Below are 26,328 nucleotides of genomic sequence, written 5' to 3'. Positions count from 1 at the left end.
TAACTAATAGCAAACAAGTAGAGGGGATTTTTTTTTAATGTTACATAAAATGGAAAGAATTGTGATGGTTTATTTAATTCTTTAACATTTGAAGGCTATGTTTTGAAAGGGCTGTTCTATGGGATCATCGGAGGTAAGAGCTAGGATTAATAGGGATTAGTTCCAGGAAGAAAGATCTTAACAAAGGCGAAACTTTTCAACAAAAACAGTTAAGAGGGTGGGAGGGAGGGAGACGCAAGAGGGAAGAGATATGGGAACATATGTATATATATAACTGATTCACTTTGTTATAAAGCAGAAACTAACACACCACTGTAAAGCAATTATACTCCAATAAAGATGTTAAAAAAAAAAAACAGTTAAGAGCTATCATGTATTTGTGGAGTGCCTGTGATGGGAAGGACACTACGATAAGTGCCTTATACATTTACCCCTGTCAAAAGGTAGAAATGGGCCACATGGGTGATAGTGGGGGCCTTGTCACTGAAGGTGATTGGATGCTGGATGACATGTGACAGGAATGTTGAGCCAGGAATCAAACCTCAAATGGGGTTCTATGATGCCATGACCCTAAACCTAATTCACTAAAGAATGCTCTGAATTGAGGCTCAGTTCCAAGAAGTCTGTGATGACAAGAAATCCATTCAGTCCCCCGTAGGCACTCTGGCAAAACCTAGTATTCCAAGAGACTGGCCAGTCCTTTGGATTTTGCCCTGGAATAAAATTAAATAGTTATGTCAAATAGCACATGACTTCATATATAGTACCTTCACTAGCTGCAAGCACCCCAGCTGGGCACCAGCCAGAGCCTCACTATATGGCAAGGGTGTAAGAGTGCATTTGTGTCAAACACACCACAGAAGGAAACTGTTCTAGCTTCGTTCTTGGTCTTTCCTTAAACATCTTTTAAAATTTTTGTGATTCACTGACAATGATCACTTCACAAAAATCTCCTAATCAACTAATTTCAGAAGACACTGAAATTCTACAAATCAACTGTTCATCTTCTGCAGTGCTAATAAGTCCTTGCTAATTCTCAGTACAATCAACAAAAAAGAAATTTAAGCACAAACAAAATTTTAAAATAGATAAAATGGATTGCATCAAAATTAAAAACTTGCACTGGCAAGGACATCATTAAGAAAGTTAGGATAAAAGACAGCCTCCTCAATAAGTGGTGCTGGGAAAACTGGACAGGTACATGTAAAAGTATGAAATTAGAACACTCCCTAACACCACACACAAAAATAAACTCAAAATGGATTAAAGTCCTAAATGTAAGGCCAGACACTATCAAACTCTTAGAGGAAAACATAGGCAGAACACTCTATGACATAAATCACAGCAAGATCCTTTTTGACCCACCTCCTAGAGAAATGGAAATAAAACCAAAAATAAACAAATGGGACCTAATGAAACTTCAAAGCTTTTGCACAGCAAAGGGAACCATAAACAAGACGAAAAGACAACCCTCAGAGCGGGAGAAAATATTTGCAAACAAAGCAACTGACAAAGGATTAATCTCCAAGATTTACAAGCAGCTCATGCAGCTCAATAACAGAAAAACAAACAACCCAATCCAAAAATGGGCAGAAGACCTAAATAGACATTTCTCCAAAGAAGATATACAGATTGCCAACAAACACATGAAAGAATGCTCAACATCATTAATCATTAGAGAAATGCAAATCAAAACTGCAATGAGACATCATCTCACACCAGTCAGAATGGCCATCATCAAAAAAATCTAGAAACAATAAATGCTGGAGAGGGTGTGGAGAAAAGGGAACCCTCTTGCACTGCTGGTGGGAATGTAAATTGATACAGCCACTATGGAGAACAGTATGGAGGTTCCTTAAAAATCTAAAATTAGAACTACCATATGACCCAGCAATCCCACTACTGGGCATATACCCTGAGAAAACCATAATTCAAAAAGAGTCATGACTAAAATGTTCATTGCAGCTCTATTTACAATAGCCAGGACATGGAAGCAACCTAAGTGTCCATCATCAGATGAATGGATAAAGAAGATGTGGCACATATATACAATGGAATATTACTCAGCCATAAAAAGAAACAAAATTGAGATATTTGTAGTGAGGTGGATGGACCTAGAGTCTGTCTTACAGAGTGATGTAAGTCAGAAAGAGAAAAACAAATACCGTATGCTAACACATATATATGGAATCTAAGAAAAAAAAAAAACAAGGTCATGAAGAACCTAGGGGTAAGACAGGAATAAACACACAGACCTACTAGAGAATGAAATTGAGGATATGGGGAGGGGGAAGGGTAAGCTGTGACAAAGTGAGAGAGTGGCATGGACATATATACACTACCAAACGTAAAATAGATAGCTAGTGGGAAGCAGCCGCATAGCACAGGGAGATCAGCTCGGTGGTTTGTGACCACCTAGAGGGGTGGGATAGGGAGGGTGGGAGGGAGACGCAAGAGGGAAGATATATGGGGACGTATGTATATGTATAACTGATTCACTTTGTTATAAAGCATAAACTAACACACCATTGTAAAGCAATTATACTCCAATAAAGATGTTAAAAAAAAAAAGTTAAAAGACAACCCACAGAATAGGAGAAAGTATCTGCAAATACTTATACTTGCTGATATAAGGGACTTATATCTGCAAGTACTCTTAAAACTCAATAGTAAAAAGATAAACAACTCAGTTGAAAAATAGGCAAAGGATTTGAATAGACATTTCTCCAAAAGATATACAAATGATCAATGGGCACATGAAAAGATACTCAACATCATTATTCATTAGGGAAACACCAATCAAATCTACACTGAGATACCACTACACACTCACTATAACAGTTTTAGTTATTAACAAGACAAACAATAACGAGCATTGGCAAGGAAGGGGAGAAACTGGAACCCTCAGGCATTGTTGGTGGGAATATAAAATGGTGCAGCTATTTTGCATAACAGCTTGAAAGTTCCTCAAAATGTTAGACATATTTTTACCAGATGATGCAGCAATTCCAGCTGCTAGGTGTATATCCAAGAGCAATGAAAATACATTTCCATTTTCAAAAAGGAATGTATACAAATGTTCATGCAGCATTATTTTTTTCATATTTATTTATTTATTTATTTAGGCTGTGCCGGGTCTTAGCTGTGGCACGTGGGATCTTCGTTGAGGCATGCGGGATCTTTAGTTGTAACATGCGGACTTCTTAGTTGCGGCATGCAGGATCTAGTTCCCCAACCAGGGATCGAACCCGGGCCCCCTGTACTGGGAGCGTGGACTCTTACCCACTGGACCACCAGGGAAGTCCCAGCAGCATTATTCTTAATAGCCAAAATGTGGAAACAACTCAAATGTCCAACAACTGATGAGTAGATATATAAAATGTGGTATAGGGATCCCTGGTGGTCCAGTGGCTAAGACTCCATATTCCCAATGCAGGGGGGCCGGGTGTGATCTCTGGTCAGGGAACTAGATCCCACACGCTGCAACTAAGAGCTTGCATGCCGCTACAAAGATCCTGCATGCCACAACTAAGACCCAGTGCAGCCAAATAAATTTAGGAAAAAATAAATTAAAAATTAAAAATAAAATAAAATGTGGTATATCCATACAAAAATATTATTTGGCAATAAAAAGGAATAAAGTATGAAGTAATGATCCACGTTACAATGTGCATAAACCTTGAAGACATTGTGCTAAGTGAAAGAAACCAGTCACAAAAAACCATATATGGTATCATCCCATTCATATGAAATGCCCCAAATAGGCAAACCTATAGAGACAGACAGTAGATTAGCAGTTGCCTAATTGGGGGGTGGTTTGAGGGGAAGGGAGAAGAAGGTAGAGGTTAGGAGGATTGACTACTAATGGGTATGAGGTTTCTTTTGGGGGGTGATGGAAATGTTACAAATTTTATTGTAATAATGGTTGCACAAATCTGAATATACTAAAAACCATTAAATTGTACACCTTAAATGGGTAAATTGAATGGTATGTGAATTATATCTCAGTGAAGCTATTTAAAATAAAGCTGTCAGGAAATTCTGAAGGGATCACTGACTCTGAGCCTCACTGTGGTGGGCTGCTTGTTGGGAGCCCCTAATATCAGCATCTTTTAGGTTGCATTCACCAGGAAAGAGGCTTCTACCATCACCTGGAGAGTGAGGTTCTGCCTGACGATGTTCTGGGAGCTCTTAAAAAAAATTTTTTTTTTAAATTTAGACCTGAATTAGAAGTTTTTCTCAGACAATACAGTTTTGGTACTAGTTTTTCCTGCCAGAATAACTGAAAATACTTTCCAGAGATCACGAGGAAGGGAATTGACATTTACTAAGCCTCTAGGCACTTCCCATTCTCTAGTGCAGTCTGTGGGATGACATTACGTTAATATTCTCATTTTTACAGATGAGGAAACCAAGGTTCAGAAAGTAACACAGCTAGAAAGAGGTGAAGCTCTGATGTCTGAATCCAGTGCCAAGCTCTGCTCACTTTACTACAGCTGCCTTTGCTTTGGTTAGCCTCCGTTCAAAAAGATCCTTCTCACCTTTCTTCTATGAAAGAGTGCCATTGAAACAGTTTTTCTCATCCATTCATATGAACCATGGCTCTCTGACAAATATCATGAGAAGTGAAATCAGGGTTATATGGCAGGAAAATACCCCTTTCCTCTTTGAGGGACAAAGATCATGTCTCACATTCTTTATATGTTCAACAACCCCTAGTACAAAAATCTGTACTAGTTCTGGTTCCCCAAAAAATATCAAAGTATTTTACCTTGTAGATGGTAGTTGTCTTTAAAATAATTCTCAAATCTGTGGTATTTTTTAAAGGAAAAATCATGGAAGAGTTGGCACACTTACCTCTGGCATCTGTTTTATCCGACTCACTGAGACCTATATCATCTTTGGCATCAGTGCTTCCCTCAACACCATGTCTTATGAAAAACTTAATATCATTTTCATCAATTTCACTCTCATCATCTGTATCATATTTCTGTAGTCCTTCCAATAGCTTTACTGCTGCTAAATGGGCAAACCTGTAGAAAAGAATTAGTAATTACAAGATCCACAATCTTTTTCAAATTGAAATAGCAGTTTGCATTTAATTTAGGGAATTACACTCTACATTATCCCACCAACTCACGCACCAATGAAGAACGAAAACTGTATCTGAAGGTCAGTGACAATTTGATGCATATCCAGCAATGCGGGGAATTCAAACAGTTAGTGGAAACTAAGGACAAGCAGTCATATTAAAGAATGATTCCAGAATTTTTTTTTTTGGCCACGCCACGGGGCTTGTGGGATCTTAGCTGCCCGACCAGGGACTGAACCCGGGCCCTCGGCAGTGAAAGCGAGGAGTCCTAACTACTGGACCGCCTGGGAATTCCCAGATTCCATTTTTTAGTGGCAAAAATCCAACTGAAAGAAGTGACCCAATATCAAAAGAATATTTGGTGTGTCCCCAAACGGAACTGCTCAACTGAGTAGAAAGCCCGGAACCACCCTACTTGATTTACCTGTATTTACTACCTTTTCCTGATGGCCTAATTTAGATCATAGAATTAGTTCTGGTTCCAGTTTTAGGGAAAACTATAGCTCTAGCCCCCTTAATCGTCATCCTTCCTCAACCCTCAAAGCACTCAGCATGGCTTTGAAATTTAATGGAAAAATAATGACTTTCATATCCACATTTCTTATTTTCTTTGATCTTTCCCACATCTCTATGAAGCTTCTAATAATATACCCTTGGTTTTCAAGTTGTTGTTGTGATTGTATGTAATCTGCATTATTTTTCCCACAGTTTTGCTAATTAAAATGTTCAATGCTGGGACTTCCCTGGTGGTGCAGTGGTTGAGAGTCCGCCTGCCAATGCAGGGGACACGGATTTGAGCCCTGGTCTGGGAAGATCCCACATGCCACGGAGCAACTAAGTCTGTGGGCCACAGCAACTGAGCCTGCGCTCTAGAGCCCGCAAGGCATAACTACTGAGCCCGTGTGCCACAACCGCTGAAGCCTGTGCGCATAGAGGCCGTGCTCTGCAGCAAAATAAGCCACCGCAATGAGAAGCCCACGTACTGCAACTAGAGAAAGCCCGCGCACAGCAACAAAAACCCAACCTAAGCAAAAATAAATAAATTAATTTTTTTAAAAAAAATGTTCAATGCTTTCTCAGGACATGGAGAATTACTCGCTAAACATAAAAACCTCAAATTTTATTTTGTTCACACACTTCCATAACCATGTGCACATGCACACATATATCTTTACCTTTCACCAGGTACTGCAAATCATTAACAATATAGTAATAAACATAGGAAGTTGTACGGTTAATAGAATTCGTTATCTCTATTACTAGATTGTCACTTCACAGCTATCATTTACTGAGTACTTGCTTTATGCCAGATTCAAGGTTGTTTCTATAACACTACACTCACACTAGCACTTTGGTGCATGAATGACAAAGAAATGTGGGTCAGAAATTATGAATATATTCAGATACAGTACTAAATCACCCATGTAATACTGATATAAAGACAGACAAATAGATCAATGGATAAAATACAGACTACGGAAATAAGCCCACGCATACATGGACACCTGACGTGGACAAAGACACAAAGGCAATAGAAGAAAAAGGACAGCTTTTTCAACAAATGGTGCTAGAACAATTAGATATCCATATGCAAAAAAAAGAACTTGGATACATACCTCATACCACATACAAAAATTAACTCAAAATGGATCACAGACCTTAATGTAAAACCTAAAACTGTATATATAACAATGTCTAAAAGAAAACATAAAAGAAAATCTTTGTGACTTGGTGTAAATCAAAGATTTCTTAGATGTGATACCAAAAGTATAACCCATAAAAGAGCAAATTGATAAAAAAATTTTGCTCTTCATTGTTAAGAGAATGAAAAAACAAACCACAACTGGGAGAAAATCTTCACAAAACAAAAATCTGAGAAAGAACTAGTATCCAGAATATAGAAAGAGTTCTTAAAACTCAACAATAAGAAAACCACCCAAGTTTTAAAAGTGGATAAAAGATCTGAACAGTCACTTCACCAAAGGAAAACATACAAATGGCAAATATGTATATGAAAAGATGCCCCAAATCATCTTCCATTAGGAAAAAACAAAAAACACAATGAGACACCACTACACACCTACTGGAATTACGAAAATCAAAAATTCTGACAATATCAAATGCTGGCAAGGTAAGAAGCAACAGAAACACTCATCCACTGCTGATGGAATGCAAATTGGTGTGGTCACTTTGGAAGGCACTGTGGCAGTTTCTTATAAAGATAAACACACCCTCTTAGCATCTGACTCAGCAATCCTACTCCTACGTATTACTCAAGTGAACTGAAAACTTATGTTCACACAAAAATCTGTATCTGAATGTTTATGGCAGCTTTATTCATAATCACCAAAAAGTAGATACAAACAAGATATCCTTCAACAGATTAGGGGATAAGCAAACTATGGAATACTATGGAATTCCACAGTCAATGGAATACTACTCAGCAATAAGAGATGAACCACTAATACACATGAATGATTTTCAAAATAATTATGCTGAGTGGAAAAAGCCAAATATATAAGAGTACATACCGTATGATTCCATTTATATAAAATTCTAGCAAATGCAAACTAATCTATAGTGACAGAAAGCAAATTAGTGTCTGTTTGGGGATGGGGCAGTGGAAAGCAGTAGGAGGGAGAGATTACAAAGGTGCACAAGGAGATTTTAGGAGGTGATGGATATGTTCACTATCTTGATTGTGGTGATGATTTCACAGGTATATACATATATCAGAATTCATCAGTTTGTGCTGTACAAATATGTGTACTTTACTATATGCCAATTATACCTTGATAAAGCTATTTTAAAAAATAAAAAATAGTGGGCCTGAGTTGATAATGATGCTACTATGTGGTAAAACAAAACCATATTCCATGGCTTCAAAGAGATCCCACAGACAAAATTTTAAGGAACATGAACTCACAAACAAAAATTGCATGGCAATTTAATGAATAATTAGGCCCTTGCATCCCGTCAAGCCTCATGTGTAACTTTTAGCCCACACTCCTAGTTTAGATTCAAGCAGTTCTGAACCACATGCGTTCCTCAGACAAACAAGGTGTTATCTTAAAACTCTTCCTCCTTCAAGTGTCAGCATAAATGTTGCTTTCTCCAAAAAAAAGTTTTCCCAGACTTCTATATAAATTCTGTCCCCCGCAGTTGCCTTCATAACTCTTACCATCATCTGTATTAACATTTCTCCCCCACAACTTTAGAACAGGAATACTTGGGCACTTTTTCTTCTGTGCTCTTACTGCACGTTATACATGACATGTAATACGACATACTGATTATAATCAATAAAAGTTATGTTTGTACATTTGTCTCTCCACAAGACTGTAAGTTTCTTGAGGGCAAGGACTATTTTTTGTCATCTTGGTAAACTTAATGCTAACCATAGCACGGGGAGCATGGTAAGTATACAGGAAGTTGAATGAAAAAACTATCAAATGAACAAATGGATGAACTAAATATTCTGTGAGGGTCTGACCTGAATGAGCTAGAGGTGTTCTATAATAGGTGTTACATTTAATTCAAATATAAATATTAAAATTTGTTTCAAAATCCATGTGACTCCTTTTGATTACTCCTTTTTATCACACAGCATTTCTCAACAGGTACCAGCATTTGGGTGGGACAATTCTTTGTTGTACACTACTGTTCTGAGCACTGTAGAATGTCTGGCATTCCTGGACCTGACCTCATGAAACATTAGTGATGGTCTCCATCACTGTGACAACCCCCTCCCCACATTTCCAAATGCACACCCCCCAAGAAGGGGGACTACTACCTCCCAGCTGAGAATCACTGCTTTAGAGAGAAGAGCTGATATGTTGTCAAATGTCAATTCAGCTTGAAAATTATCATTCCATCAGCATTTGACTGAGTCCTATAATCCAGAAATCTTCAGAGATTTCTGAGTATAGAAGAGTAAATGCAAAACTTTAAAAACAAAAGAAAGAAGCAAAGCAGATAGGGATACCTCTTAGCCACATCACTGGGTTTCTCCCTTGCTTTGTTGGTAATATTACTGTCTGCTCCCATTTTAATTAGCCACTGCAAACACTCTATGTGGCCTTGCCCAGCAGCTGTAAAAACAAAACAAAATGTACACACAAAAAAGTTACTGTTATTAGAACAATTTTCTAAAATTTTGGACAGTACCACTGCAGAGTATTTTTGTAAATACTAATCCTTACAATAACCAGCAGAAGTAGGTTGGCCAGATGTTATTTTCTCTAGTTCATTTATTCATTCATTAGACAAATATTTAATAAAGTATCTGCTGTACTCAACCCCTATGCAGAGAGCTTTACATACAGATATAGATGTTGAAGCTCAAAGAGGCTATTTAACATCATACAGCCAGTAAGTAATGGATTTGAAACTATAATCTAGGTTTTTTCTAATCCTTATCCAGTGCTCATCTACTGTATTCATAGCTCCTGACCAATCTTGTACCAGGCCAAATGTAAGTGCAATCTGTGTGAATGTGAAAGACTTTGAAAATCTTTTGCCATCTTGTATAAGTAGCTTATTCCTCTGACCCTCATAACTCAAAATGTTCAGGGCCCCTCACTGATTACCTAAACTGTTCACCACCTTTCCTTAAAATACATGCACTCAATATTAACTTTCACCTCCACAACTCTGCTTATGTGTCTTCTCACCTAGTGCCCATCACTCAATCATATGATCATCTAATTTCTCCCCTCCTTCTAGGTCCATCTCAAAATGCAGGGAAACTGTTGGGGGGAAACTCAGTCTAAAAAGATCTGAGTTTAGGTCCACTAAACAACAGATTGCAGGACAGGACAGAACTTAGCAAGTGGCTGGCATATAAAGACACTCAATAAACGTCTATAGAGTTGATGAATAAATGAATGGAAAAAAATGAATGAAACCTCAGCTTTGCTCTTACTAGCTGTGTAACCTCAGTCAAGAAACCTGAGGGGGGACTTCCCTGGTGGCGCAGTGGTTAAGAATCCGCCTGCCAATGCAGGGGACATGGGTCCGAGCCCTGGTCCGGGAAGATCCCACATGCCGTGGAGCAACTAAGCCCATGTGCCACAACTACTGAAGCCCGTGTGCTTAGAGCCTGTGCTCCGCAACAAGAGAAGCCACTGCAATGAGAAGCCCGCGCACCACAACAAAGAGTAGCCCCTGCTCGCCCCAACTAGAGAAAGCCAGTGCGCAGCAGCAAAGACCCAACACAGCCAAAAATAAATAATAAATAATTTTTTAAAAAAATAAATAAAAAATAAAAGCTAAATAACTCAACAGTAATTGTGTCAGAACTGAAGATGAAGCAGGAATCATAACTTACCTTTATGCATAAGAGTTGATCCATTATTATCACGTTCATTAATATTGATTACTCCATCTTCTATTAATTTCTTAAGCATTGCCAAATCACCCTTAAAGGCAGCCACATGACCTGGAAATGCTAAAGCTATGAATTAAAAATTCAGCATTTCAGGAAACATAGGAATTCGTTCCTTTTCCCTGCCTTAATCAGTCACACATTTCAGGTTTCAGTATTAACTCAACTATGAGAATGTTACATTGGAATTAGTTCAGTTGATGCAATGACAAGTAATAAAAAGAGAATCATAAAATAAGATTATTATTAACTGTGTAGCCTTTCCATCCCTCAGGATCTCAAACATGCCAGGAATATATGGTACCAGAACTATTCTTGCCATCTTCCCTGTTTCTCTCAGGCCACCACAAAACACAAGGAGATGGTCATTTTCAACCCTTTGTATAAAGACATACTTGGTCTCAAGTCCTACATTTGCATAGACCACTCCCTCCCCGTTTACAAGTGAAGAAAGCAAAAGAAACTGGAAGGAGATAAAGTATATGTGTGTATCTATACATAAACATAGACACAGACAGGTGTGAATACACCTGACCTAGTGCCTAGCACATAGTAAATACTTAATAAAATGTTTTTAATGATAACAACGAGATATACTGAGCCCTTACTGAATGCCAAGCATGGTAGTACGCACTTGTAAGGATTGCCTCATTTAACCCCCTCAACAACCCTGAGGTAGCTATTCTCATTTCTACATATGGAAAGGAAACAACCTAGAATACCCAAGGAGTATTTTAAAAAGGACAAAGTTGGAGACTTATAATACCTGACTGTAAGTCTTACTATAAAGCTACAGTAATCAAAACTGTGTAGTACTGGGCTTCCCTGGTGGTGCAGTGGTTAAGAATCTGCCTGCCAATGCAGGGGACATGGGCTCGAGCCCTGGTCTGGGAAGATTCCACACGCCGCAGAGCAACTAAGCCAGTGCACCACAACTACTGAGCCTGCACTCTAGAACCCACGAACCACAACTACTGAAGCCTGTGCACCTAGAGCCTATGCTCCGCAACAAGAGAAGCCACTGCAATGAGAAGCCCGCGCACCGCAACGAACAGTAGGGTAGCCCCCACTCACCGCAACCAGAGAAAGCCCCCGTGCAGCAACGAAGACCCAATGCAACCAAAAATAAAATAAATAAATTTATTTAAAAAAAAAAAAGAGAGACACGAGAGCTTGCTTCCTCTCTTTCAAAAAAAAAAAACACTTTGTAGTACTGGCAAAGAGACCTACCAATAAGACAGAATGCATAAACAAAATATGCATCCATACAATGGAATACTATTCAGCAATAAAGAGTAACGAACTTCTAATATACACAACACAAATGAATCTCAAAAGATTAGAGAAACCCATTAGAAATCCATTTCCATTAGAAAACCCAAACTAATCTATAGTGACAGAAAAAAAATCAGTGGCTGTGTGCGGCCAGGGTGAAAAGAGGGATGAACTACAAGAGGGTATGAAAAAACATTTGAGATGAACTGCATACTTTAAATAAATACAGTTTATTTTATGTAAATCATACTTTAATAAAGTTTCTTTTTTTAAACAAGGGTATCATTTGTGAAAAAACAAGCCACAGTGTGAGAGAAAATATCTATATCAGATAAAATTAATAAATGATTGGTATCAGAACTATATAAAACAGCTCAAATTATTTAGAAAAGGACAAAGAACACAATTTTACAGGCAATTCAATAGAAAACTAGAATAGCCAATAACTTTACTAAACAATGTTCAGCCTCATTAGTAATCAAAAAAATGCAAATAAAAACACAAGTTAAACCTCTTCATACCCAACTAAGTGGCAAAAATTTTTACGTCTGACAATACTGAATATTGTTTCTCTAAATTCTCACCAAACATTGCTGATGAGAGTGTAAATTACTACAACCACTCTGATAAAGAATGCAGCATTTATAACTATTTATACTGAAAATGGGCATATCCCAACAAGCAAAACCTAAAGTAGAGTTTCCCAACTATTTACCAAGGCAGTGCTCTTAACTCTCAATCTTCAGAGAAGATAGGCAGTACCTCAAGAAGCCTCATCCAACAGTACCAGTATGCCACACAAATATCATTTTCTATGTGGGCAAAGTGTGAAAAGGGTAGGGAAGCACTTCTCTAAAGAACATCCTGGGGCTTCCCTGGTGGCGCAGTGGTTGAGAGTCTGCCTGCCGATGTAGGGGACATGGGTTCGTGCCTCGGTCCAGGAAGATCCCACATGCCGCAGAGCGGCTGGGCCCGTGAGCCATGGCCACTGAGCCTGCGCGTCTGGAGCCTGTGCTCCGCAACAGGAGAGGCCACAATAGTGAGGCCCACGCACCACAAAAAAAAACAAAAAAAACACAAACAAAAAAAAATCCTGTGCATGTAAACAAGGACACATACAAGAATATCAATTACCACCGTGATTGTAATTCTGAAAACTGTAAACAATCTAAACGTCAAATCGGAGAATGGATAAACAGTGTTTTATTAAATGCAATACCACAAACAATTTAAAAGAGTAAACTAGAATACATCTATCTGTCTAATAAACCTCAAAAATCATAACATTTTGTGAAAAAAGAAAGAGAGAAGTATACATTACTATTTCATGCCATTTTTATAAAGTTTTAAAAGAAGTTTCAAAGACTTCTAGTTGTCCACTAAAATCCCCTTCCTTCCACAGTAACAAGAGCTGCATCTGAGCTGAGGCCTCTCAGCTGGGTACTAAATTATCCAGGCTTCCTTGCAGCTGGGTGTGGCCATGTGACTAAACTCTTGCCAATAGAATGTTAGCAAAAGTGATGACTGCAAATTAGACCTTAAAAATCCTAGCTTAGGGCTTCCCTGGTGGTGAAGTGGTTGAGAATAGGCCTGCCGATGCAGGGGACACAGGTTCGTGCCCCGGTCCGGGAAGATCCCACATGCCATGGAGTGGCTGGGCCCGTGAGCCATGGCTGCTGAGCCTGCGCGTCCGGAGTCTGTGCTCCGCAAGGGGAGAGGCCGCAACAGTGAGAGGCCTGCGTACCGCAAAAAAAAAAAAAAAAAAATCCTAGCTTATACTCTTGTTCTCTCCCCACCTCCTGCTGGATTAGCAACAACTAGAGAGAGCTAGTTAGGAAGATAACAGGTCCCTGAATGACTACATAGAACAGATGCACTCTCCAACCAGGGCTATTATATAAAAGAAATAAACTTCTATATAATTTAAGCTGCTGAATTTTAGGATTTCTTATTAGATATAACAGTTTAGTCTGTTAAACTAAAAATACACAAAATGATACTGCAAATTTTTGTGAGTATATATATACTAAATATAAAACCATAGAATGGAATTATAAATCCAAAATAATGGTTACCTCTGAGGGAGAAAAGGAAATGAATGGTATTAGGGAGAGAGAACCAGGAAGCTTCAAGTGTATCTTATCTATAATATTTTATTCTTAAATCTAGTGGTATAAAGAGTGTTCACTGAAGACTCTCAAGATGGCAGAGGAGTAAGATGTGGAGATCACCTTCCTCCCCACAAATACATCAAAAATACATCTACATGTGGAACAGCTCCTACAGAACACCTACTGAACTCTGGCAGAAGACCTCAGAGACTTCCTAAAAGGCAAGACACTCCCCACGTACGTGGGTAGGGCAAAAGAAAAAACAGAGACAAAAGAATAGGGACGGGACCTGCACCAGTGGGAGGGAGCTGTGAAGGAGGAAAAGTTTCCACACACCAGGAGGCCCCTTCACTGGCGGAGACGGGGGGGTGGGTGGGGAGGAAGCTTCGGAGCCACGGAGGAGAGCACAGCAACAGGGGTGTGGAGGGCAAAGTGGAGAGATTCCTGCACAGAGGATCGGTGCTGACCAGCACTCACCAGCCCGAGAGGCTTGTCTGCTCACCCGCCGGGGCGGGTGGGGGCTGGGAGCTGAGGCTCCGGCTTTGGTCAGATCCCAGGGAGAGGACTGGGGTTGGCTGCGTGAACACTGCCTGAAGGGGGCTAGTGCTCCACAGCTAGCCAGGAGGGAGTCCAGGAAAAAGCCTGGACTTGCCTAAGAGGCAAGAGACCATTGTTTTGGGGTGCGCGAGGAGAGGGGATTCAGAGCACCACCAAAACGAGCTCCAGAGACGGGCGCAAGCCGTGTCTATCAGAGCAGACACCAGAGATGGGCATAAAACGCTAAGGCTGCTGCTGCAGCCACCAAGATGCCTGCATGCAAGCACAGGTCACTATCCACAGCTTCCCTCCCGGGAGCCTGTGCAGCCCGCTACTGCCAGGGTCCTCTGATCCAGGGACAACTTCCCTGGGATAACACACTGCAACGTCACGCCAGCCTCTGCAGCAGCAGACTCGCCCTGCATTCCCCTCCCTCTCCCTGGCCTGAGTGAGCCAGAGCCCCCTAATCAGTGGCACCTTTAACCCCCTCCTGTCTGGGTGGGGAACAGACGCCCTCAGGCGACCTACACACAGAGGCAGGGCCAAATCCAAAGCTGAACCCCAGGAGCTGTGCCAACAAAGAGAAAGCGAAATTTCTCCCAGCAGCCTCAGGAGCAGTGGATTAAATCTCCACAATCAACGTCAGGTACCCTGCATCTGTGGAATACCTGAATAAACAACGAATTATCCCAAAATTGAGATGGTGGACTTTGGGAACAACTGTAGACTTGGGGTGTGCTTTCTGCAACTAATTTCTTTCTGGTTTTATGTTTATCTTAGTTTAGTATTTAGAGCTTATTATTACTGGTAGATTTGTTTACTGATTTGATTGCTCTCTTTTTTTAATATATATATATTTTATTTTCCCTTTTTGTGAGTGTGTATGTGTATGCTTCTTCATGTGATTTTGTCTGTATAGCTTTCTGCCATTAGTCCTAGGGTTCTGTCTGTCCCTTTTTTTTTGGTATAGTTTTTAGCGCTTCTTATCATTGGTGGATTTGTTTTTTCGTTTCTTTCGTTTTTTGTTTTCCATTCTTCCTTTCCTTTTTATTTATTTTACTTCTTAATTTTTTATTAATAATAATATTTTATATTTTTTAAAATAAATTTATTTATTTATTTACTTTTCTTTCTTTCTTTCTTTTTCTCCCTTTTCTTCTGAGCTGTGTGGCTCACAGGGTCTTGGTGCTCCAGCCGGGTGTCAGGCCTGAGCCTCTGAGGTGGGAGAGCCAAGTTCAGGACACTGGTCCACCAGAGATCTCCCGGCCCCAAGTAATATCAAACAGCAAAAGCTCTCCCAGAGATCTCCATCTCAACGCTAAGACCCAGCTCCACTCAACAACCAGCAAGCTACAGTGGTGGACATCTTATGCCAAAAAACTAGCAAGACAGGAACACAACCCCACCCATTAGCAGAGAGGCTGCCTAAAATCATAATAAGGTCATAGACACCCCAAAACACACCACCAGAAGCAGTCCTGCCCACCAGAAAGACAAGATCCAGTCCAACCCACTAGAACACAGGCACCAGACCCCTCCACCAGGAAGCCTACATAACCCACTGAACCAACCTCACCCACTAGGGGCAGACACCAAAAACAACAGGAACTACGAACCTGCAGCCTGTGAAAAGGAGACCCCAAACATAGTAAGTTAAACAAAATGAGAAGACAGAGAAATATGCAGCAGATGAAGGAGCAAGGTAAAAACCCACCAAACCAAACAAATGAAGAGGAAATAGGTAGCCTACCTGAAAAAGAATTCAGAGTAATGACAGTAAAGATGATGTAAAATCTTGGAAATAGAATGGAGAAAATATGAGAAACGTTTAACAAGGACCTAGAAGAACTAAAGAGCAAACAAACAATGATGAACAACACAATAAATGAAATTAAAAATTCTCTAGAAGGAATCAATAGCAGAATAACTGAGGCACAAGAACAGATAAGTGACCTGGAAGATAAAATAGTGGAAATAACTACCGCAGAGCAGAATAAAGAAAAAAGAATGAAAAGAATTGAGGACAGTCTCAGAGACCTCCGGGACAACGTTAAACGCATCAACATTCAAATTACAGGGGTCCCAGAAGAAGAAGAGAAAAAAAAAGGGACTGCGAAAATATTTGAGGAGATTATAGTTGTATAGTTGAAAACTTCCCTAATATGGGAAAGGAAAGAGTGAATGGAGTCCAGGAAGCACAGAGTCCCATACAGGATAAATCCAAGGAGAAACATGCCAAGACACATATGCCCAAGACACATATTAATCAAACTATCAGAAATTAAATACAAAGAAAAAATATTAAAAGCAGCAAGGCAAAAGCAACAAATAACATACAAGGGAATCCCCAGAAGGTTAACAGCTGATCTTTCAGCAGCCACTCTGCAAGCCAGAAGGGAGTGGCAGGACATACTTGAAGTGATGAAAGGGAAAAATACGCAGCAAGGATCTCATTCAGATTCAACGGAGAAATTAAAACCTTTACAGACAAGCAAAATCTAAGAATTCAGTACCACCAAACCAGCTTTACAACAAATGCTAAAGAAACTTCTCTAGGCAGGAAACACAAAAGAAGGAAAAGACTTACAATAACAAACCCAAAACAATTAAGAAAATGGTAACAGGAACATACATATCAATAACTACCATAAATGTAAATGGATTAAATGTTCCAACCAAAAGACATAGACTGGCTGAATGGATACAAAACAAGACCCATATATATGGTGTCTACAAGAGACCCACGTCAGACCTAGGGACACATACAGACTGAAAGTGAGGGGATGTAAAAAGATATTCCATGCAAATGGAAATCAAAAGAAAGCTGGAGTAGCAACTCTCATATCAGACAAAATAGACTTTAAGATAAAGACTACTACAAGAGACAAAGGAGGACACTTCATAATGATCAAGGAATCAATCCAAGAAGGTATAACAACTGTAAATATTTATGCACCCAACATAGGGGCACCTCAATACATAAGGGAAATGCTACCAGCCATAAAAGGGGAAAATGACAGTAACACAATCATAATAGGGGACTTTAACACCCCACTTTCACCAATGGACAGATCAACCAAAATGAAAATAAATAAGGAAACACAAGCTTTAAATGATACATTAAACAAGATGGACTTAATTGATATTTATAGGACATTCCATCCAAAAATAACAGAATACACTTTCTTCTCAAGTGCTCATGGCACATTCTCCAGGATAAGTCATATCTTGGGTCACAAATCAAGCCTTGGTAAATATAAGTAAACAGAAATTGTAACAAGTATCTTTTCCAACCACAATGCTATGAGACTAAATATCAATTACAGGAAAAGATCTGTAAAAAATACAAACACATGGAGGCTAAACAATACACTACTTAAAAACGAAGAGATCACTGAAGAAATCAAAGAAGAAATCAAAAAACACTTAGAAACAAATGACAATGAAAACATGATGACCCAAAACCTATGGGGTGTAGCAAAAGCAGTTCTAAGAGGGAAGTTTATGCAATACAATCCTACCTCAAGAAACAAGAAAAATCTCAAATAAGCAACCTAACCTTACACCTAAAGCAATTAGAGAAAGAAGAACAAAAAAACCCCACAGTTAGCAGAAGGAAAGAAATCATAAAGATCAGATCAGAAATAAATGAAAAAGAAATGAAGGAAACAATAGCAAAGATCAATAAAATTAAAAGCTGGTTCTTAGAGAAGATAAACAAAATAGATAAACCATTAGCCAGACTCATAAAGAAAAATAGGGAGAAGACTCAAATCAATATACTTAGAAATGAAAAAGGAGAAATAACAACTGACACTGCAGAAATACAAAGGACCATAAGAGATTACTACAAGCAACTATAAGCCAGTAAAATCGACAACCTGGAAGAAATGGACAAATTCTAAGAAAAGCACAACCCTCTGACACTGAACCAGGAAGAAACAGAAAACAAACAGACCAATCATAAGCACTAAAATCGAAACTATGATAAAAAATCTTCCAACAGGGCTTCCCTGGTGGCGCAGTGGTTGAGAGTCCGCCTGCCGATGCAGGGGACATGGGTTCGTGCCCCAGTCCAGGAAGATCCCACATGCCGCGGAGTGGCTGGGCCCGTGAGCCATGGCTGCTGAGCCTGCACGTCTGGAGCCTGTGCTCCGCAATGGGAGAGGCCACAACAGTGAGAGGCCTGCGTACCTCCAAAAAAAAAAAAAAAATCTCCCAACAAACAAAAGCCCAGGACCAGATGGCTTCACAGGCGAATTCTATCAAACATTTAGAGAAGAGCTAACACCTATCCTTCTCAAACTCTTCCAAAATATACCACAGGGAGGTACACTCCCAAACTCATTCTACGAGACCACCATCACCCTCATACCAAAACCAGACAAAGATGTCACAAAGAAAGAAAACTACAGGCCAATATCACTGATGAACATAGATGGAAAAATCCTCAACAAAATACTAGCCAACAGAATCCAACAACACATTAAAAGGATCATACACCATGATCAAGTGGGGTTTAACCCAGGAATGCCAGGATTCTTCAATATATGCAAATCAATCAATGTGATAAACCATATTAACAAACTGAAGGATATAAACCATATGATCATCTCAGTAGATGCAGAGAAAGCTTTCGACAAAATTCAACACCCATTTATGATAAAAACCCTCCAGAAAGTAGGCACAGACAGAACTTACCTCAACATAATAAAGGTCATATATGACAAACCCACAGCCAACATCATCCTCAATGGTGAAAAACTGAAAACATTTCCACTAAGATCAGGAACAAGAAAAGGTTGCCCACTCACACCACTATTATTCAACATAGTTTTGGAAGTTTTAGCCACAGCAATCAGAGAAGAAAAAGAAATAAAAGGAATCCAAATTGGAAAGGAAGTAAAACTGTCACTGTTTGCAGATGACATGATACTATACGTAGAGAATCCTAAAGATGCTACCAGAAAACTACTAGAGCTAATCAATGAATTTGGTAAAGTAGCAGGATACAAAATTAAACCACAGAAATCTCTTGCATTCCTATACAGTAATGACAAAAAATCTTAAAGAGAAACTAAGGAAACACTCCCATTTACCACAACAAAAAGAATGAAATACCTAGGAATAAACCTACCTAACGAGGTAAAAGACCTGTATGCAGAAAACTATAAGGCAATGATGAAAGAAATTAAAGATGGCACAAACAGATGGAGAGATATACCATGTTCTTGGATTGGAAGAATCAACATTGTCAAATGACTATACTACCCAAAGCAATCTACAGATTCAATGCAATCCCTATCAAACTACCAATGGCATTTTTCACAGAACTAGAACAAAAAATCTCACAATTTGTATGGAAACACAAAAGACCCCAAAGAGCCAAAGCAATCTTGAGAAAGAAAAATGGAGCTGAAGGAATCAGGCTCCCGGACTTCAGACTATACTACAAAGCTACAGTAATCAAGACAGCATGGTACTGGCACAAAAAGAAAACTAGGTATCAGTGGAACAGGATAGAAAGCCCAGAGATAAACCCATGCACATATGGGCACCTTATCTTTGATAAAGGCGGCAAGAATATACAAAGGAGAAAAGACAGCCTCTTCAATAAGTAGTGCTGGGAAAACTCGACAGCTACATGCAAAAGAATGATATTAGAACACTCCCTAACACCATACACAAAAATAAACTCAAAATGGATTAAAGACCTAAATATAAGGCCAGATACTATACAACTCTTAGAGGAAAACATAGGCAGCATACTCTATGACGTAAATCACAGCAAGATCCTTTTTGACTCACCTCCTAGAGAAATGGAAATAAAAACAAAACTAAACAAATGGGACCTAATGAAACTTAAAAGCTTTTGCACAGCAAAGGAGACCATAAACAAGACGAAAGACAACCCTCAGAATGGGAGAAAATATTTGCAAACAAAGCAACTGACAAAGGATTAATCTCCAAAATTTATAAGCAGCTCATGCAGCTCAATATCAAAAAACCAAACAACCCAATCCAAAAATGGGCAGAAGACCTAAATAGACATTTCTCCAAAGAAGATATACAGATTGCCAACGAACACATGAAAGGATGCTCAACATCACTAATCATTAGAGAAATGCAAATCAAAACTACAATGAGGTATCACCTCACACCAGTCAGAATGGCCATCATCAAAAAATCTACAAACAATAAATGCTGGAGAGGGTGTGGAGAAAAGGGAACCCTCTTGCACTGCTGGTGGGAATGTAAATTGATACAGCCACTATGGAGAACAGTATGGAGGTTCCTTATAAAACTAAAAATAGAACTACCATACGACCCAGCAATCCCACTACTGGGCATATACCCTGAGAAAACCGTAATTCAAAATGTGTCATGTACCACAATGTTCATTGCAGCACTATTTACAATAGCCAGGACATGGAAGCAACCTAAGTGCCCGTCGACAGATGAATGGATAAAGAAGATGTGGCACATATATACAATGGAATATTACTCAGCCATAAAAAGAAATGAAATTGAGTTATTTGTAGTGAGGTGGATGGACCTAGAGACTGTCATACAGAGTGAAGTAAGTCAGAAAGAGAAAAACAAATAGCGTATGCTAACACATATATATGTAACCTAAAAAAAAAATGGTTCTGAAGAATCTAGGGGCAGGACAGGAATAAAGACACAGACATAGAGAACAGCCTTGAGGACACGGGGAGGGGTAAGGGTAAGTTGGGACGAAGTAAGAGAGTGGCATGGACATATATACACTACGAAATGTAAAACAGATAGCTAGTGGGAATCAGCCGCATAGCACAGGGAGATCAGCTCGCTGCTTTGTGTCCACCTACAGGGGTGGGATAGGGAGGGTGGGAGGGAGACGCAAAAGGGAGGGGATATGGGGATATATGTATATGTATAGCTGATTCAATTTGTTATAATGCAGAAACTAACACACCATTGTAAAGCAATTATACTCCAATAAAGATGTTAAAAAAAAAGAAGTGTTCATTATATTACATTAATCTCTCTATATTTCTGCTTAAAATATTTCATATAAAGAAGAGAATCTGGATGAATGTGTGGACAATGATACATAACATATTTTAATATAACATGTCTTATAACTCCTTTCTTTTCCTCCTCCATTTATTCTACTTATTAAATGCTAAAACACTTCAGGTTTATTACTTACTTTCTTGATCTTTTGGATCATTTCCTTCATACTCAGCCCCCTGGATAAACTGTAAAATGTTCTGCTTAAAGAACCTCTGGGCTAGGTCCAATACATTTTCTCCATTATCATTGAAGGCTTTCAAAGCTTGGGAGGCACTGCTCATTCTACTGAGTAGGAATTTAAAACAGTGAAGGTGGCCTTCCATGGCTGCTAAGTGAACTATAGGTGAGAGAAAAAATAATAATAATTTAATTTTAAATTGACAATAAAATATCTTGAAAAAAGAAACAATACATTAACTCTAAACCTCCTAGGGAGACAACAATCCCTATCCTATATAACAGAGATGTACTCTGGATGCAAGGATAACAGACCATTTTTCCAGCTTACATGTCCTTACTCAGTCAGCCTTCTAGTCAAGCCACAGCAGTAGATTAAATGGTTGAATAGCTACACTTACTGTGAATGTAGAGAGGCCAAGTGAGGGTCACCAAAGAGCAGGTCTCAGACAATTCTCTTGGAAAGTGAAATCCCAACTGCGCAGCTTATAATTATATGAAAAAAATGCCTTCTATGTAATATAGGTGCTAGATAGATAAATTTATCTTAATATTTTGGAAAAAAGTGGAAGAAATAAACCAAAATAGTCACTATGCAAATAGGGGTGATGTTATTTTTATCACTATGTATTTTGTCACTTTTTCATAAACATTATTTTTATTATAAACAAGAAGACTAGATCAAAACTGCAGACTAAGCACACACACTATCTCACCATTTCTTCTCTTAAATTCTTGAAAATAATAGAAAGATACTTTTTAAAGCCATAAAGGACAAGAAAAACAGACAAGAACACCACGAACAGACAAGAAATGTTAAGGAATCCCTGAAAGAAAATATCAATATAATGAATCAGATTGAGGGACAGCCATAACCCAAAAGCTGCAAAAAACAGGAATGGTTCTGGGGTATTACAAGCTTAGAGGCAATGATCACAAAGAACAAGAGAGCCTTTACACCTCTTGAGAAGTGACTATTTGGGAAAGACTCCAATTTGTATACAAATCTTGGCTCTGGAGAAGTAGGGCAGTGCCCAAGTCACCAGTAAAACTCAGGAGAATCAATTAAGTAACAATGTCCACAAGTAGTTAGCACATGACAGTGTACACTTTCTCAGCTGAACCTTCCACTAAAAAACTCCCTCTGAAAGTTCAGACTCCTCTAACTGCTTACTCATCATATACATGAAATGTATCATAGGCATTTCAAACTTAACAGGTCAAAAACTGAACTCCTTACCCTTTTTGCATACATATTCCTTACACAGCTTTCTCCATCTCAGTTAATGGAAATGCTCTCCTTTCCATGAAGGTCAAGCCAAAAACCCTGGAGCCATCCTTGACTCCCATTTCTGTCACTCCCCACATCTAATCAATCAGCAAATCTTACTGGCTCTATCTGTAAAAGATACACAGACCCCAATTACTTCTCATTATCTAGTCCAACCAAACAGTAACCTAAATTATTGCATCAAGCTCCTAACCACTCACGCCCACACCCTCACTACAATCTAGTATTATAAACACAATAGCCAAAATGATGGTTTTAAACATAGATCATGTCACTCCCACGCTCAAAATGCTTCAATGGCTCTTGTTACCTCTCTGACCTCATCATCTATTACACCCTCACTTCTGTTCCAACCACACTGACTTGCTGTTACTCAAATACGCAAGGCATGACCCTGCCTCAGGAACTTTACACATTGCTGTTACATCTTCCTAAAATGTTCGTCCCCCAGGATATCAAGACTTGCTCCCTCAACTCCAAGTCTTCACCCAAATGTCACCTCTTCAGTGAAGGCTTCCCTGACTACCCTATTTCAAACTTCATCCCCTGTAACACTCTACTCCCCTTTGCTATTTAATCTAAACACATATTCCTATTTAATACAATATATATTCTGTTAATTCATTTTTATTATTGTCTGTCTCCCACCTCACCACACACAAAGGCAGAGACTTTTGTCTGTTTTATTTGCAGTGATATCCCCAGCACCTAGGGACTGACACACAGATGCTTAATAAATTTTGAATTAATAGTTTTTAACAGAGAGGTCTGAATATAAGCAGTCTAGTCCTGAGGCCACATTCTTAACCTCTACCTTATACTATTAAAAAATATACTACACATGGTTATAAAATAATTATACATGTTTAAGGAAATAAAAGTTGATTTTTTTTTCAATGAGCGGGCAACAAGAGACTAACAAAGTGATCAGGCAAATTCAATAAAGAACTAAATAAAAATGAAATTCCCCCCTACCTTGTATTGAAGAAAAGTCAATTCCAGGTGGAAATGTGAAAATAAAATAATAAAATTCCTAGAAGATAATATAAAAGAGTGTCTTCATGAAATGAAGACTTTCTGAATCCTGTTAAAAAAAGTCTTTCCTTACTTTTTTTTTCACAGGATTCAGAAAGTACTAACCATAAAGGAAGAGCTTATTAAACTGGACTACAGTAAAATGAAAACTTCTGTTCATCAAAAGATATCTTAAAAGAATGAAAAGGCAAGACAATAGAATGGAAAGGATACTTAAAAGGAAAAGATATTTGCAACACATGTAAGTGACAAAGAGCTTGTGGTTAGAATATATAAAGAACCCCTACAACTCAATTAGAAAAAAAGAGGAACAACTCAATAAAAAAAAAAAAAAAATGCAGGGCTTCCCTGGTGGCGCAGTGGTTGAGAGTCCGCCTGCCGACGCAGGGGACATGGGTTCGTGCCTGGTCAGGGAAGATCCCACATGCCGCGGAGCGGCTGGGCCCATGAGCCATGGCCGCTGAGCCTGCGCGTCCGGAGCCTGTGCTCCACAGCAGAAGAGGCCACAACAGTGACAGGCCCGCGTATAGTTAAAAAAAAAAAAAAGTGCAGAAGCTTCAAACTAGTATTTCACAGAAGAAAATAACTAAACAGCCATTAATCATATGAAATGATGTTCTACATCTCTAGTCATCAGAGAAAATTCAAATTACAACCACAATGAGATATTACTATACACTCAAAAGAATGACGAAAACTAAAAAAACTGATAGTGTCAAGTGCTGATGAGAAAGTGGAGTAACTGAAAGCCTTAAACACTGCCTGTGGGTGTATAAATTGATAACAACCACTTTGGAAAGTCAAAAGAAGCCACACACAAACGGACACCAGTGTATTATTTTATTCCATGGAGTTCAGAAAAAAAACAATACTAATTTTTATGTTGGAAGTCAAGGTAGTGATTAACTTTGGAAGTTGGCAGTAACTAGAAAGAGGACACAAAGGAGACTACCCCGTTTCTTGATTTAGCTGATGGTCACAGAGAAGTGTTCACTTGTGAAAATTTAGTGAGCTGTGCATCTGAATTGGGCGTTTTTCTGTATGTATATGTCAAAAATAAAATTTTTTTTAAAAAGACTGAGAGTAAAAGAGTTACTTCCAGATACACAAAAATCGAGAGGGTCATACCAACAAACCTTCACTAAATGAACACTAAAGGATGTCCTTCAGAAAGAAGCAAAATGATCCAAGATAGCAGTGTCAAGGGATGGAAGATGAGGGCAGGGAGGAAAGTCAGAGCCAAATTATGAAGGCCCAGCATGCCAAGCTAAGTAATCAGAGATCCACTGGGATCTAGGGAGTTTTTAATAATCAAAGTGATTATTTTGCCTGGACTTCCCCTTCATTTGTTTGCTACCTAAGATTCCTTTAAGACATAGTTCAAGTATTGTTTCAGTAACCAATCTCACTGTGGTCTAACTCTCTTCTGAACTTCTACAGCACCTCTTAGAAGAAGACAGGGTACTTAAGAGTATAGGTCTCAGGTGGCTAGTTGACCGCAGGCTAGACAACTGCAATTAGCAAATTAACTCAAATACACTAGTGTCCACTATCTGTACTATTACTTTTTTAAGTAATCTGTGGGGAAGAGACATATGAAGTTAAAAAACAATAACACTAGAGAGTAGATGAGGGAAACAGCTGGTGGGAAGAGTAAATCCAAGTTTAATTTTGGATATTTCTCTTTTGCTAATATGGTTCCAGAAAAAAAAATCAGTCACATGATGGGTACATAACATAGACATAATATAAGATAAAAAATGTTCATGTCAACATATTTACTACTTTAGTTTTGTTAGGAAATATCAGAATGATGACAGTTCAAATTTCTTAAACATGATCAAACATTGTTAAAGTTTACATTAATAGAAAAACAAAATATTTGCTTTTGCGAATACCTGGAAGGTTTCCATTGTAGTCCACATCTTCTATGCTACATCCCCATTTAATGAGAAGTTGCAGACAGCCAAGCCGCCCATGAAAAGCTGCATAATGCACAGGTTTCCACTCTCTCTTATCAGTCACGCTGGGATCCTAGAGGTAACATTCACAAGGACTCAGTTCTTTTACGTTTTGTAGGGGAAACACTAAGTCTAGCAGCTTAATTCTGCAAATGAGAATTGGAGGCTGTCCTTAAAACTATAAGGCAAACACTAAATATCATAGAAATATTTACTGCAACCACTGATTTGAACATATGAGCTAATAATATACAAATGAAATTATAAAGTCTTTTAAAAAAGAACATAACTAGCCACATAAAAATCGGTTCTTTTTAAAAAGGAACTTAACTAGTCATTTTACTGGTCACAAGTTCCTGACCAATAAAATGAAAGAGATGGATTCAAATGATCAAATATTATCC

General features: G+C 38.7%; 1 protein-coding gene across 15 annotated transcripts in view; it reads right to left on the bottom strand.

Annotated features, from left to right (window-relative positions):
- The window catches only part of ANKRD42 (ankyrin repeat domain 42), an 84,538-nt gene that overhangs the window by 42,166 nt on the left and 16,044 nt on the right, over positions 1-26,328 (bottom strand). For 13 of the 15 annotated variants that reach the window (XR_009564936.1, XR_009564938.1, XR_009564937.1 and 10 more), the window contains exons 5-9: positions 25,862-25,997; positions 21,597-21,797; positions 10,422-10,547; positions 9,078-9,183; positions 4,858-5,033 (exon numbers count right to left, since the gene is read on the bottom strand). Coding sequence is in view for 12 of the 15 variants with exons in the window: in XM_060303797.1 (XP_060159780.1) it covers positions 4,858-5,033; positions 9,078-9,183; positions 10,422-10,547; positions 21,597-21,797; positions 25,862-25,997 (745 nt within the window). In the remaining 3 variants the exon portion in view is untranslated. Of the gene's footprint in view, positions 1-351; positions 714-4,857; positions 5,034-9,077; positions 9,184-10,421; positions 10,548-21,596; positions 21,798-22,902; positions 23,037-25,861; positions 25,998-26,328 lie in introns of those variants that run through there. The other 2 variants (XM_060303807.1, XM_060303809.1) reach the window with 2 other exon arrangements.

This window comes from Globicephala melas, chromosome 8, assembly GCF_963455315.2.
Source record: "Globicephala melas chromosome 8, mGloMel1.2, whole genome shotgun sequence".
NCBI classification, from domain to species: domain Eukaryota; kingdom Metazoa; phylum Chordata; class Mammalia; order Artiodactyla; family Delphinidae; genus Globicephala; species Globicephala melas.
This window is presented reverse-complemented; position numbering and strand designations above follow the sequence as displayed.